This window comes from Hemicordylus capensis, chromosome 7, assembly GCF_027244095.1.
Source record: "Hemicordylus capensis ecotype Gifberg chromosome 7, rHemCap1.1.pri, whole genome shotgun sequence".
In the NCBI taxonomy this organism is placed as follows: Eukaryota; Metazoa; Chordata; class Lepidosauria; order Squamata; family Cordylidae; genus Hemicordylus; species Hemicordylus capensis.
In genome coordinates, this window is record NC_069663.1 from 25,640,305 (window position 1) to 25,655,615 (window position 15,311).

A 15,311-nucleotide genomic window follows, 5' to 3' on the forward strand; every position below is an offset into this window, starting at 1 on the left:
TTAACACCCCTATTCTTGCTGTGCAAAACAGAAGGTCCAGTGAACCCCTCTAGTAAAGAGTGCCGTCGAGTTGGTGTCGACTCCTGGCGACCACAGAGCCCTGTGGTTTTTCTTTTGGTAGGATACAGGAGGGGGTTTACCACTGCCATCTCCCGCGCAGTCTTAGATGATGCCTTTCAGCACCTTCCTGTATCGCTGCTGCCTGATATAAGTGACCGCCCGATATAAGTGTCCGGGGAACATTCCAGCGGGGATTCGAACCGGCAACCACTGGCTTGCTAGTCAAGTCATTTCCCTGCTGCGCCATTAGGTGGCCAAACCCCTCTAGTCGATTGCCATGAATGGCTGGTAGGCTGTGCCACACTTAGGTAAAGGCCTGAGGGAGACCACCAGATGGTGAGTCCACTTTACAAAACAAAACAGGCAACCTACTGCAGCTGGAGTGGCTTGTTCGAATGATCAGGGTCGGGCAGTGGGGGGGATAGGGAAGGCACACCAAAGTTTCTGCGCGGCCTGGGTTCTACCTGACAAATGGCCAGCCTGCAGGCAGCAGGGGTGGGGAAGGAAGGATGAGAGAGAGAGAGCAGCAAACGGAGCCCCAAGAAGGAGAGGAAGCTGTGCCTCCTTTGACACCCCAGCGCCTTAGGACCAGCCACCCCTGTACTACAAATGGAAGCCAAACCGGAGGTAAAGCAGAGCAGGAGAGAACTGGTGGCATCCTGGGCAGAGAGCGTGAGGTGGGGGGCAGAATGTGGTTCAGCAACAGACACCTATGTATTTTTATTTTATTTTTTTTGGTGGTTCTTTCTAAATGGAACACAATGTCCATGCAGGCTAAACCCAACAGTAGTTTAGTCCACGCAGTTTCCTCCCCTCACATGCATGCACACCGTCCTGCCCTGGAAATGCGCTCTTCCGCCTTCGTTCCTGGCATGCTTAAGACATTCCCCGGCATTTTGAAGTGAGTCATTTTGCATTGGGTTGCCATGGTGGAAGGGCTGCTCTTTCCCATAGACACGCAGCTGACTATGGCTTCTCACTCCCCTCTCCTTTTGTACCATGCACTCCCTTTCAGACCCCCAGGAGGGCCTTCTTTCCAGCCAGCCTCAGCCTTGTAAAGCTTGAGGTCATAACAGCTTACTTGAGACTAGGCTAGAGTGGCTCTGTGCAGACACAGAATGCCGCACTTTCTCTCACCCCTGAATCAACCCTGCAAACCCTTAGAGTAGCCCATTGACCCACGAGGTCTTAAAGGAACAGCCTCTCCAGCTGATAAAACAGGACTCATTGTTTCTTGTTTGTTAAATTGTTTAAAAGTCATACCTGTGGAACATGAGGAAGTGCTTCTTTATACAGTGCATACTTATGGAACTCACTGCCACAAGATGTGGCAATTGTCATCCTCCCCCACCACCCCCATTATTTCTTCTGAGTCCCAGAAACCATTCTCACCGAGGACCAGGACAGGCAGGATGCTGCTTTTAAGTTACTTTGAAGATGCCTCGTGTTGTTAAACCTGAGCAGATCTCAGATGGGTTAGTGGCAAGATGGAAGATGGCTTGGGGGGCCTCACATAACCTTTTCTGAACAGGGTATAAGAGAAAAAACATGTTTCCCCCATCACAAGCCTGGGTTGGATAATTTTTCAAATCTTCTTAAAAATTAACCCACTACCACCTGCCATTCTTAGATTGGCAAAAGATTTGTTGGACACCTTTTGGACAGGCTAGACTTGCTACCAGTTTCCATTGTCACAGGTATGGCCAACCGCATTCCTCTTTGGCCCTTAGGACTGGCAGTTTGGGTCCAGATGGCACTGCAGAGAGTGTCAGGGTTTGCCCAGAGGCTGCCAGTTGCTGGTCCCTAGCTAAAGACCGGGGTTTTCTTCAAGACTCCAGAACACTATACACAGCCCAGAGGCACGAGAATAACATGCTGATGGAGGAGAAGCTAGTCCAATAATACACCCTGTTGCAGGTCAGAGGAAAACTGTGTCCAGGAGGACAGAGGTTCCTGGCCAGGAGTTGCTGTAAACAAGACCCAATCGGTGCAGGGTGTGGCCTGGCCACATTTTCACTTCACTCTGCTTGCTGTGGTGGTGGGGTTTGTCCAAATTCCCCACATACTTTAGAGTAAATTGCAGAGATAAAGCTACCTCTGTGTATGGGATTCTCCGAGGGTGCCCAGCAACCAAGAAATATTAGAAGAGGGTGGAGGAAAGAAAGAGCCCCCCCTCCGCTGGAACGAAGAGCTACCTCAGTCTCATCCTCCGCAGTGGAAGCCAGCAGTTCCAAAGGGAGAGAAGTGCAGGAATGTTAGTGTCAGATGGAAAGCATGAAAGGGCTCCCCCAGCCCAGCCCAGCCCTCACAGGGAGGCTCTGGGTGGGAGAGGTTAGCTTCAGTTCTCCAGGAAAAGAGCAACAAGCCCCATCCCTGAAACCTCCAGCAGGCCTCTGCATTTCCATAAAGCATTTTGCAGTCTGCATTTTATCCTTCACTGCCAGCTCTTGAAGTAGGTCAGTAGTGAAGTGTAGTGGTTAAAGTGCTGGATTAGGACTGGGGAGACCTGGGTTCAAATCCCCATTCAGCCATAAAGCTCATTGGGCATCTCTCACTCTCAGCCTAACCTACCTCACAGGGTTGTTGTGGGGATGAAATGGGGTGGGAGAACCATGGACACCACCCTCAGCTCCTTAGTGGAAGAGGGGGATATACAGAAACAATACGACACACGAGCGACTTGTCCAAGACTTGTTTCATGGCTAAGCAGGCTAAATGCAAGACCTCATCACAAGACCACATACACTGTTCCGATCCCTGCTCAACTGTAAAGCTCACTTTTTGCTGACTTCACTGGGTTGCTGCGAGGCTGAAATGGAGGAAAAACAAACTTCTATGCTATTTTCAACACCCTACAGTGCAAATCTGACAACTTTACTGTGGTGCCTTTCACTGTTCCCTCTAACAGGGATTCCCAGATGTTGTTGACTACAGTTCCCAGCATCCCCAGCTGCAATGGCATTTGGTTGGGAATTATGGGAGTTGTAGTCAACAACATCTGGGAATCCCTGTTAGAGGGAACACCGGTGCCTTTACTGTATTTGGGGGGCAGTATCCTGTGCCTTTGGTTCTTTATCATGCCCTTCAGGCAGTTTTGACCTCACCTTATCCCCATTAGTGTACACACATCTAGACTCAAGAACACTCTCGACATTCCTTGGAATGCGAACATCTCAGAGCAGTTTTATCTGTGGACTTTCTCTCTCGCTCTCTGGCACATTCTGTTCCCACTCAGTAGCTGCCTTTGTAACTGATTCCTTCTTGCATTTGCTAAATGTTTCCTTGCATTTTTTAAAGTGTGTGTGTGTGTGTGTCCAATGCAGTTTGCCAAGCTGATGACTTACAGCCCCCTGGGAGTCTCTCCCGCCCCAGCACTTAAAGCAGGGCTGTGCAATTAATGAATCATCAAGCCAAATGCAGCCAATAGGGAACATAGGAACAAGCTGCCATATACTGAATCAGACCATAGGTCCATCTAGCTCAGTATTGTCTTCACAGACTGGCAATGGCTTCTCCAAGGTTGCAGGCAGGAGTCTCTCTCTGCCCTATCTTGGAGATGCTGCCAGGGAGGGAACTTGAAACCTTCTGCTCTTCCCAGAGCAGCTCCATCCCCTGAGGGGAAGATCTTACAGTGCTCACACTTCTAGTCTCCCATTCATATGCAACCAGGGCAGACCCTGCTTAGCTAAGGGGACAAGTCATGCTTGCTTGCTACCACAAGACCAGCTCTCCTCTCCGTATTGCCTGTGTTTTGACATTGCAGCCCCTGCGTTGAAAGGAAGGTACCGTTCATATTTCCAACGCCTTCTTTCGGATTTTATTGCTGCATCACAGCCCTATAACGTCGTATCTGCATTGCAAAAAAAAAAAAAAGCTGTATTTGCCCAGCGTTGTAGGAGGCTTGCCCCCTTACAATGGATCTCTAATGCGGTTTGAATTTGGCGCCACAAAACATTGCAGTTTACACTGCTTTTTGTGGTGCAAGGCTCGCAATCTGGAAAGCACCATGTAGTAGTTTAGCAAGTGACATTTTCTTATAATGGGGATAAAAAGGTTTACCGGATACATTTACTGTCAAAGGTACAGGAGCAAGGCCAAGCAAAAAGTTGGCAACCCTAAGTCCAAGTCCTTCAGTCTGCTGTCCCCTGGCCCAACTTTTCCCTACATCCCCCCCCCCCCGCCTTCTCCCTCCAGCTGCTTCCTTTGTTTTGAAATGAATATACACACTCTTTGTTTTCCTTGAAGTCAGCCTCTGAGACTGAATCAATGTTTACCAGCTCAGACCTTGCAGGCAGGAACACAATAGAGTTTGTAGCTTGATACTGCTGGGTCTGGAAACAGGCCAGGGGAACACCCAGCAATATGCCAAAGCCAGTGGTGACTGGAGACAGAGCAGGGGAACGAACCATCGCCACCTTGGTACGCTGTAGCAGGTGCTGATTCCAGAGAAGAAGAAACTGAAGCGTGCAGCCTCACACACCAACGAGGAGTGAGGCGAGCTGAGCAAGCATGCAGAATGAGCAAGGGCAGATTCCTGTTGCCACCTCGTGCCCCACATCACCTTACCTCGGCATACACGCTGCTTAGCACCAGACAGGATCCCCGGGGTATCGATAAGGCTGATGCTTTCCAGAACCTGGTTGGGCAAGTGAGCACACATGAACCTGGGAGGGAAAAGAGGCCAGAATCAAAGTGAGGGGCTTGCAAAGAAGGCAGTAGTGAAAACCGAGGTGTGCAGAAAGATGACTCATTATTACCCATGTGCATAACCCGAGAATTGGAATAGATAACAAGCTAGGACATTTTTCCCAGGCTTAGCCATCCAGGATAAGCATGGCACTGTCCAGGTTAGACACTTTATTTATACAGGGAGAAAGCTACATCTGCTGAAGTCCTGCCTTTTTGTCCAGCTGCTGATGGCACAGAAGACCTGCGAGGAAAGAAGCAAATGAGCAGCCTGTGCAGCTGAGGCACCACACTTTCAGCTGGCTGGGTGGGAGCACCAAAGTCAAACTTTGCCTAGACTGACAAAAACCCTAGGGCTGGCCCTGTATAGAGCATGGTCAAAATGCATTCAGAGCTAGCTGATCACCTGAGCCTAAGCATGTTTACTTGCAAGTAAGTCCCATGAGGTTCACTGGTGACTCACTCCCAAGGAACCATGTGCAGCCTCGGTTATTTTTGGAGTGGCACCATTTTCGAGGCCCATCGCCCGTTTTTGTCCTCTCGCAACTTCAAACTAGCTCAGTCAGTTTTACAGAATTTGTCTCATGCTGGCCAAAAGTCAGATTTCAGGGTCCCATCTGGAAGCCCTGCTCCCTCTAGATGGATCAGAGAGGTGGAGGAGACAGGAGCCCAGACAAGAGCCGCCAAAAACCAGGCCGTGCAATGATCCTAGGGTGGAGGATCCTCCCCCTGGATGGAGGAAAGAGCGGATCTCATCCAGTATAAACAAGGATGCTAAAAGTAGACCCTCCCGGAAGATACCCAGGGACATCCAATTCCATAGTTTCCCACTGTCCTGGGCCAATCTGCAAACAGCACTAGCTTTAAAGGACTCTGTGCTGGTTGGGAGGACAGTTGCCTTATCTCTTTTTAAAATGGGCATAAGCTCTGAATCTTTTAACAGCCACATACAAGGCAAAAATAAACAGCGGAGCCTTTCCTTAGCAGGGAGTTGCAGTAATGCAAACCCAATTGATTTCTGACAGTTGTGCAGCTGCAAAAGATGCCAAGTCTCTGCCTGAAACAAGGTGACAACTCTTGCACGCATGCACATACCCAACTGCTGCACTCCTCACCCAGGCTTCCCTTTCCTTTTTTGAGTTCTGACCATCATGCTATTCTCCCCACAGCTGCTGGATGAATGCTGCCCATCAACCCCTTCCACTGCTTCCTCCTGGAATGTCTTGCTGTCCCCATAACCTCTCAAGTTTCTCCAGCCCAGCACACAAGATTCTCAACCTCCCTCTCACTCATACAGTCAGGACTGCCAGTTTCTTTCCTTACAGAGACTCCTGTGACTTTAACATCTGCACCACATGAATGAAAAACCAATACTTTCCCACCCACCTTGGCGCTGCTGGTAGTGTGTGCCGGGGAGAAGACAGCACCTGTTGTCTCCCTCCTGTGTCGCTCTTAAAAGCACAGAGGCCTCTCTCAAAAGAAGATCTGGCAATGCTAATCCTTCAAATGCCCTCCGTTCCACTTAACTCTGGCCTCTTGGTTCTGCTGTGCTTTTCAGCCCACCCATTCTGTCCCGTCTCTATCGCACAGCCGTAGGTTTGGTAAGACACCACTCCAGATACTACATTTACTGTCCTGGAGGATCCCACATCATCAAGTTTGCTAGCCAGAGCGGCTTTCTCTCTTTTTTATGTTGCGTTTTGAAAGAGTTGCTAGGTCTCTAGTTAGTTAGATGAAGAGAGGGCAAAATATCAATTTCCAAAATGTTGGAGGAGACCATGAGTTTATGGGAGTCACTTCCTCCCACACTGTCACTTTCCAAAGTTCAGTACAGGTCAGGAATACAGGTCTCCCCTTCCTTGACGATCTGAGGAGGGAGAATTTCAATAAGTACATCTTCTACAATTGAAGAAGCTGCTGAAATGCTCACTCTTCTGTGCTGCTATGCAAGACACAAGAGCTTTGTCCTGCATTGAGTCTGGCAAACCTCTGTTTAAGGGATTGCCTGAGTTTGACTCCTAATTGTTCCCAAGGGGCTTGTGTAACCTCAGCCCTTCCATAATCCTATTAAAATTTTCACCTGGTAAAAATAGATGGGCCCTATAGGTACAACTTGTGTATGTGGGAAGGGGGTCAGTAGATGTGACCCCCCTTCCTGCACACACAGGTTCCTGCCCTTGGTCAATATGCCTTCCCTAGCAAGCCTCACAATTTCTTAGTTTTTCTCTGGCATCTCTGTGATGTGGGAACAGTTCACTCTGGTCCCAAAAGCCAGCACATCTGGATGGCTGAGTTATTTCCAGGCAGCTAGGGACGGGGTATCCTGGGACATCCTGGCACGGAGCCCCCCATTGCATTCTGTAGAGGCAGGCTCATATCTACCCTCCCCAGCTGGAAAGAGCTGCCGTCTCTCAAATACTTAGGGCTGCCAAGTCAAGTGTCCCTCATTACGGGGACGTCCTTCATTTCAGGGATGAAATGTTGGTCCCTCTAGGGCAGGCCTGCTCAGCTTAGGCCCCCCCAGCTGTTTTTGGACTACAACTCCCATAAGCCCCAGCCACAGGGGCCAATAGCCAGGGATTATGGGAGTTGTAGGCCAACATCTGCAGGAGCGCCTGCTCTAGTTGATAGATAGTTGAGCAGGCCTGCTCTAGGGATAGCATTTGTCCCTCATTTTGGTGGCGGAGCGAGCCGCTTCTTTTTTTTGAGAAGTTTTTGGTTGAAAAGGTGGTATAACTTGAATATGTTCTAAATAATAACCATGCTGGCACTATTCAATAGCATATAATTCAATTACATATATGTCAATTATACTCAATGATACCACTGCATACACCTGCCGCCCCCACCCCTTGTATCCTTCATTCTGGCAATGAAATGCTGGCAACCCTACTCTTACTCTGCCTCACTGCTACCCAGGAGAACGGGATGGGTAGGAACAGGTACCCTTTGCATTCCATGCAGTGCCCCCCCTCCAAACCTGTTTCTGTGAGAGAGCTGGACAGTATTTGCAACACAACAGAAAAGGGAGGGAAGAGAGACTTCGCAAGATTCTGGGAGCTCAAGAAGGGGGAAGAGTTGATCAAGTGGCTAAAGTGGGATCTTGAAACCATGCACCCTGAGTTTTATTGTAAACTGTTAACTGGCTGTTGTGAGTCAGCTGTGAGACAGGCTCAACAGCAAATGAAATAAAAAATAGTTGACCTTTAGGAATGGAGCTGGATCTAGAATACCATGGCTACATTTCCCACAGTTTGGACCTGTTCATGCATCCGTTCTAGAAAACAAAATCCTACTTCTTCATTAGTTTTGATTCCCATAGTGTTACAGCATCCATTGCTTCTTGAGTTACCAAATGATTACCTTTATGCCTTTAAGAGCAGCTTGATGTGATCCTCATGCGAAGCTTTTCACAGCTAATTTCTTTAGACAATCTACTGCTAAAGGCATAGGATAGGAATTGAGTCAATCTGGAAAGCTGGCACAACCCTACAGGTAAGTAGCAATGAGGATGGCTGACTTTTTGATTAGCCACTGCAGGCTTGATCTTCAGATCTTTTCAGGTGATAATATTTCTCTCCATGATGTGAGAAGTCAATTCCTGTGTATCAAGCTGATATTAAAAGCACAAGAGCAGACCAGGACATGTTTCTTCTGGTCATCTGGCAACCCCAGTAGATAGCACATGTAAGAAAAGTTCCTACTTTAACAGTTGCAAAGTAGAGAAAAAGGTGCAGATTTCCCCATAAAGAAAGCAGCATGCAGGGGTTCCCACCTTGGGTCCCTGGATGCTGGACTACAACTCCCATCATCCCCAGCCACAAGGGCCAATGGGGGGTGATGGGAGTCTTAGTCCAACAACACTTGGGGACCCAAGGTTGGGAAGCCCTGAATGGATACAACCGTCCAAAACTGTTCTGGAAACTCTCACTCAGACATTGTATTAATCAGTGCTATCTGCTGGCTTTTGCAAATACTTTTGGAAAAAAACTTTTGCAAATAATCATGCAACTATCTGACATATTACAATCAGACATTGTGTATTTTGGGAATATATTCTTTCAGAGAGAGAGAGAGAGAGAGAGAGAGAGAGAGAGATTATATTCCCAAAATACAAAAGTCTGTTTGTGATATGTCAAATAGTATAGTATTGTATATATGTTATTTACTGAGATTTTAGCTGTTATACAAAACATTCAATAACACTTTTTAATTGTTTTACCATTCTGGTTTTTATACACCAAAAACCTTAGTGTACTTATAATGGCTATAAGCTCTTAGCCAGGATGTTCCCATTTCAAATTTTACTTAGCCTTGCACTCACTAGATAACCTTAAATGAGTTTCTTTCTCAGCTTGAACTCTTCTCTCCCATCTGCAGAATGAAGATAATAATACTACAGGTACACTGAAAGGAAAATTTGCGACTGTTGTCATTTCAGGTAGAGGAGCCCTCTCAGGGCCTGGACATGACCAGTTGTGGTCATGAAGGCATAATGCATAATACAGAAATAAGTCTTGGGTTCAAGTTAAGGTTGCCAGGTTTTTACTAGTCTTGCTCCTATGCCTTTAACAGCAGAAGTTAAAGCGGAACCTTTTCTCATCATTGTGCCAGAAAAAGCTTCATCTGCTAAATTTTTTAATGTCGAGCAGACGTTAAACACAAGAACAAGGCCACTGAAAAAATGACAACCTTAATTATATGACATATCTCTGTGTCTTAGGAGCAGCAGCATTTAGGGTTGCCATTTAGGTGTGGCACTGGGATGGGTCCTGCACCTTTAAGAGGAAGCAGCTTGCTAAGTATGGTTTTTTTCTTCAAAGTGCAATGTTGATAGGAGAATGCAGGATTTCCCTTTCTATGAAACTCTGAAAAGCTGAAGTCCTCAGGCTGGCTACCCCTACACTAATGGCACTACCATCACTATCTGTTCAGTTGCATGGGATTTTTTTTTAAATTTTTTATTTTTAAAGAGAAGGAGAAAAGCACATACAGGAAGATCCTGATCACATGCAAAGGAGAACAGCGTTTCTGTCTCTTTAATAGTTGTTCAGAAGGAGGCAGTTTTACTTGTGCAGCTTTCCCCTTCACCTCAAAGCTAAGATGTTCTTGCTGCTTTCCCTTTTCTACAGGAACAGATCTATCCTCCTTTCTATCTGGTCAACAGATATGCAATTATTATTTTTTAAAGATTTAAATTTGGTGCCAAAGTGTGTGTTGGGGACGAAGATGAGTCCTCCTGTGTCTAAAAGGGCTAAGGACTACTGCTCCAGACCTTCTTGTCACTGTTACTATATGTCTTACCTCTTTGCTCCAAATAATTCAGGTTCTACCCCTGCCACGTTTTATCTTCACAACAACCCTGTGAGTTAGGTTAGCCTAACAGATGGTAGCTGGCCTAAGGTCATCCAGTGAGCTGCATGGCCGAGTGAGGATTCGAACCTGGGTTTCTCTACTCCTTGTTCAGCACTCTAGCTTCTGCACCACTCTGTAGGAATGTGCCAAAGAACGCATGCAAAAGTCAGAGAATATGGAAGGAGGAATAGGACCTGTGGGCAGGGGGGCACTCACCGGTTGAGAAAGCTGTTTCCGAAGGGATTGAGCTTTCGGAAGGGCTTGTTGGGGTCCACAATTAGAGCGTTGCCTGGTATGATCCCTTCTGTTTCACCGTGCATGACAGCAATGAAAGAGTCAGTGGTAGGTTCGGGCCCAATGCGGCTCCCGGGAATGTCCTGCTCCAAGAGGTATTTGATGAAAGTGGTCTTCCCAGTGGAGTATTGCCCCACCACCAGCACCATTGGCTTATTGTCAAAGTCGGCATCTTCCAAGGCTGGAGAATGAAAATCGTGGAACCGGTAGAACTCCTCCACGGGCAGTAGCTTCTTCTTGTAGAGGTCCTTCAGGCCCTCGGTGACCGTGTGGATCACCTCCGGGTTCTTCTTCTCATTCTTCTTCATCCAGCTGAACATATTGGCTGCTTTGAAGGAATGGCACTATGCCTACTTGCTAAAGGAATAAGATCCAAATCAAGAAATCAGAGATAAAAACAAACAAACCTTGGCTGGAGATTAAAATTCTGATGGAGAAACAAAAGACCTTTTAGAGAACTAGTAAGATAAGCAGAATCTGTCAAGGCCCAGAAATCTGATCGAAGATATCTAAAGGTCTTCACAATCTAGCACTGGAAGAATATTCAATGTCCTTTAGAGACCGGATATAAATTAATCAACAAATCTTTTGGGTGGTATCCATAGGTCTTCCGAATCAGACTTGAGTGGATCAGTTCAGATCTTTGAGGAGGTCTTCTAGAGCTCAGTTCAGTAGATCCAAGAGATGGAATCTCTTCTGCAGAAGGCAAAAATCTCCTTCAAATGTTCCTCCAGCTCCAAAGTTGCTTGCTATCCAAGATGTAGGCACAAAAGCACAAAATTCACTTTGCTGCTGGATTTAAAGTAACTAGTCTGGAAATAAATGCTCCTATATAGGAGAGAATTCCTGGGTTGTTTCTGCCTTTAAACAGGATACGTCACGTTCTTCTCCAAATGCTGTGGGAAGAGGCAGTAATCCAGCACGCAGCAGTACATGCAAGGCGGAGAGGAGACTCACCGATGTCAGTTTCAGATGGAAAATCCCTTTTGGGCTGGTGTTGTGTTTTTTTTAAAAAAATGCTAATTTTTCCTCCTCTGGGGTCTCAAAGAGCTTCTGAGGAGGATTCCCGCTTGGAAGAGACAGTTGCTGACAAGAGGAGTGGCTGCCAAGAGGCAGAGTGCAGAATACATTAGCATAAATTATCCTGAAAGGGAGGGAGAGGTTAGGATGAACAAGAACTTGAGAACAAGTAGTGCACAAAAAATTGATGCACATTTTTTACCCCTTCAAAGTTAGAGGAATGTTGGTTTAGCAAACAGAGTCTTCTGATGCCACCTTGTGGTACGGAGGGGAAAAGCAAACCCGAAATAATTGTGGAAGGAAAATGAGTTTCTATAGGGAATATCGTAGGGCAGGCTGTGTGGTGCACAAGTGGACAACTGGCCACATTTCTGGGGGCTGGGATACTTACAAAGAGTGCTTGGACTAGCTTGATCTTGGTTTGACCCCACAAGATATTTAATACTTTTAACCGAAATAACACATTCAACATTAGCTGACAGGAGAGTATATAAGGCCTTAACTGTTAAGAGCTCTCAAGAGATAGCACTCTTCTTTTGTAAATTTAAAATGTGTTTGCAAGTCACGGGCCCACTAAACTATGCTGGAGGGAATTGAAGTAAAGCTCTCTTTCCCCTGCCCCCACATTGGTCTTCAGCTATGAGGGCCCAATTTGGCTGCTATTCACTCAGTTAACAACAAGCCCACCAGCGATAACAATGGGCTGAATGTTGTATGCAGTTATTTATTATTATTATTATTATTATTTTACATTTTATATCCCACTCTTCCTCCAAGGAGCCCAGAGTGGTGTACTCCATACTTAAGTTTCTCCTCACAACAACCCTGTGAAGTAGGTTAGGCTGAGAGAGAAGTGACTGGCCCAGAGTCACCCAGCTAGTATCATGGCTGAATGGGGATTTGAACTCGGGGCTCCACGGTCGTAGTCCAGCACTCTAACCACTACGCCATGCAGGCTCACAGTTAGTTTGCCCTAACTGTTCAGAACGGTGGTTATTGGTGAGAGAAAAGAGGGTATACTGAGCACGACAGACTGAACAGGTGGCACATTTCTGTGAGGGGGGAAATATCTAGCCGCTAACAACAACAAATAATATTTATATACTGCTTTTCAACAAAAGTTTCCAAAGCAGTTTACATAGAGAAACAGTAAAGAAAGAAAGAAAGAAAGAAAGAAAGAAAGAAAGAAAGAAAGAAAGAAAGAAAGAAAGACGGCTCCCTGTCCCCAAAGGGGTCACAATCTAAAAAGAATTGTAAGATAGGCACCAGCAACAGCCACTGCAGGGATGCTGTGCTGGGGGTGGAGAGGGCCAGTTACTCTCCCCCTGCTAAATAAAGAGAATTGTCACCATGTTAAAAAGGTGCCTCTTTGCCCAGTTAGGAGGGGTAAGTAGTCCATAGGGAAGAATGTAAGCTCAACTAAAGAAAGAAAAAGTGAAAAAAACACAAAATGATAGAAAGAAGAAAGATGGAGTTCCCTCTCTGGCAGCATCTCCAAGAGAGGGCTGAGAGAGATTCCTGCCTGCAACCTTGGAGAAGCCGCTGCCAGTCTGTGAAGACAATACTGAGCTAGATGGACCTATGGTCTGACTCAGAATATGGCAGCTTCCTATGTTCTTAAGTTCCTAACCAATAAATAAATAAAAATGAAACAACATTGTCGAGGTGACAGCCACACCCGCCCAACCAAACACACACCTAATCATAAAGAAAAGGACATAACTACTACAATAGTAAAGATAGATAACCATATAGGAACTTTCAACAAACGTCTGAGAGGAACTGAGGGAGCCTTTTTTGCCTCCTCAATTCTGCACTCCTGTGGTAAATTGAAGGAAGCAAATTTTTCACATAACCAGAGTGCTTTTCTTTATTATCAACAATATGTTTGTTACTGTGTTTTTATCCCACCCTTCTTCCAAGGAGCTCAAGGCATCTTAAATGGGGTCCCCCCGCCGCCAGTTTATTCTCACTACAATTCTGTGAGGTAAATAAGCACGAGAGAGTGACTTGCCTAAGGTCACCCAGTGAGTTGCATGGCTGAGTGGGATTTGAACCAGAAATACCAAGAAAGCGTGTGTGTGTGTTCGTGTACACAATCACACACACATACACACACAGAAGGAGAAGAACTGTTTATGCTTAGGATGGGAACATTAATGTGAAAGGCACTCCCCTCCCCCCAGGCATCTAACATGTGGGACGAATTATTTGTTGTATTGTTTTATGCCTGTTTTTATATGTTTTTATACTCTTAGCATGTTGCTTTTATTGTGTTTTTATTGTATGTTTTTAAATTTTGTAAACCGCCTTGGGGCTATATTTTAACGAAAGGCGGTATAAAAATGCAAAAATAAAATAAAATAAAATAAAAATAAAAATTTGGCCCCCAGAAATCAATTTGCTTATTCTGTGCCCCCAATATTTTTGTTCTGGTGTCCCCACTAGTCCGATTCAGACGTTGGGGTCATTCACACAATCAAAAACTGTGTTCTACCTGGGTTTGGGAGTTGTATGCGCTACCAATTTTTGGTTGTGTGGAAGGTTAAGAGGATAACCTAGGCAGAAGTGATTGTGTGGAAGCAAGGTAGGAAGAAAAGCTAGCCAGGTTTCCCTCCTACCTTGCTTCCACACAACCACTTCTACCCTTCAGGTTTCCCTCCGACCTTGCTTCCACACAATTGAAAATTGGGAGCACAAACAGCTCCCAAACCTGGGCAGAACACAGTTTTGGATTGTGTGAATGACTTCATCTTGTATGTGCATACAGATACCTATACACACAAATGCTTTTGTGTGAATGACTGTACATGTATTCATTTAAAAAGTAAAACCCCTCAAATGCAGGGTACCGATAGCAAGTGTGCCACTGTACATACATTGAACAATGTGTGAATTACTGTATATACAGTATGTACAGACCTTTACATGCATACACTGTTCAGAGACCTGTATGTGTGTTGAATAACAACAAATATTTACATATCGTTTTAAACAAAAGTTTCCAAAGCAGTTTACATAGAGAAATAATAAATAAATAAGATTCATGTTATGTGTAAGGCGACTGCATCACAGCACGGAGTTATGAAGCAAAATGGCATCTTCCTATTGTTAGGGAACGGATGACATTGCTTTATTCCACCTTTGCTATGCCAGGTTGTGGATTGGGTGGTGCCTGGTGGGTTTCGATTTTGTCGGGGGCAGAACCTGGCACTTTTTGGCTGTTGTGTGGGCAAAATCTAAGGGCTCAGGTGGTGTGTCAACAGACAAAATTCTTCCTCACCTCAACTAAATATTGAATATGAATAAATATTCATCAAAATATCTGATACTTGACCTGAGGCTAAAATATCAAATGGGCAGGCAAAATACCTGGTGGTTGGCAACTTTATCTGAATTTACATTCTAGGTGCCACCTGCTGCGTAGAAACTACTGCAGGTTTCCTTCCCTACATTAATGTAAATCATTAAACAAGTTTATGGCAGTTTTACAATGAGGTGTATGGGCGGTATTAAAGTAAGGTTAACTCTTCCGAAGCCAAACTCAACTACTCCTAGGTAGGAAAGATGGGAGCATTTTCCCTTAGATTTCAGTGACTTTGAGGGGGGAAAGAGCCAGCGTGGTGTAGTGGTTAGAGTGCTGGACTAGGACTGGGAAGACCTGAGTTCAAATCCCCATTCAGCCATGAGACTTGCTGGGTGACTCTGGGCCAGTCACTTCTCTCTCAGCCTAGCCTGCTTCACAGGGTGGTTGTGAGGAGAAACTTAAGTATGTAATACACTGCTCTGGGCTCCTTGGAAGAAGAGCGGGATATAAAACATAAAATAAAATAAAAAAATTAAAAGACCATTCTGTTCCCAAATCCACACCAGGCATTTGAAAAATGAGGCCTTGT

The 15,311-nt window shown here is 45.7% G+C and overlaps 2 protein-coding genes across 8 annotated transcripts in view; one reads left to right on the forward strand and one right to left on the reverse strand.

The window, feature by feature from the left end:
* The window catches only part of EHD2 (EH domain containing 2), a 44,626-nt gene that overhangs the window by 19,869 nt on the left and 9,446 nt on the right, over nt 1–15,311 (reverse strand). For 2 of the 3 annotated variants that reach the window (XM_053266987.1, XM_053266985.1), the window contains exons 2-3: nt 10,318–11,539; nt 4,627–4,724 (exon numbers count right to left, since the gene is read on the reverse strand). In XM_053266987.1, the coding sequence (XP_053122962.1) occupies nt 4,627–4,724; nt 10,318–10,715 (496 nt within the window). In that variant the 5' untranslated portion in view covers nt 10,716–11,539. Of the gene's footprint in view, nt 1–4,626; nt 4,725–10,317; nt 12,211–15,311 lie in introns of those variants that run through there. The other variant, XM_053266986.1, reaches the window with a different exon arrangement.
* Nucleotides 11,328–15,311, forward strand: part of CAPN12 (calpain 12) — a 28,974-nt gene continuing 24,990 nt past the window's right edge. Inside the window, exons 1-2 of one of the 5 annotated variants that reach the window (XM_053266976.1) lie at nt 11,328–11,676; nt 13,339–13,402. The gene's annotated coding sequence lies outside the window, so the exon portion shown is untranslated. Of the gene's footprint in view, nt 12,128–13,338; nt 13,403–13,451; nt 13,613–14,091; nt 14,172–14,344; nt 14,974–15,311 lie in introns of those variants that run through there. The other 4 variants (XM_053266977.1, XM_053266978.1, XM_053266980.1 and 1 more) reach the window with 4 other exon arrangements.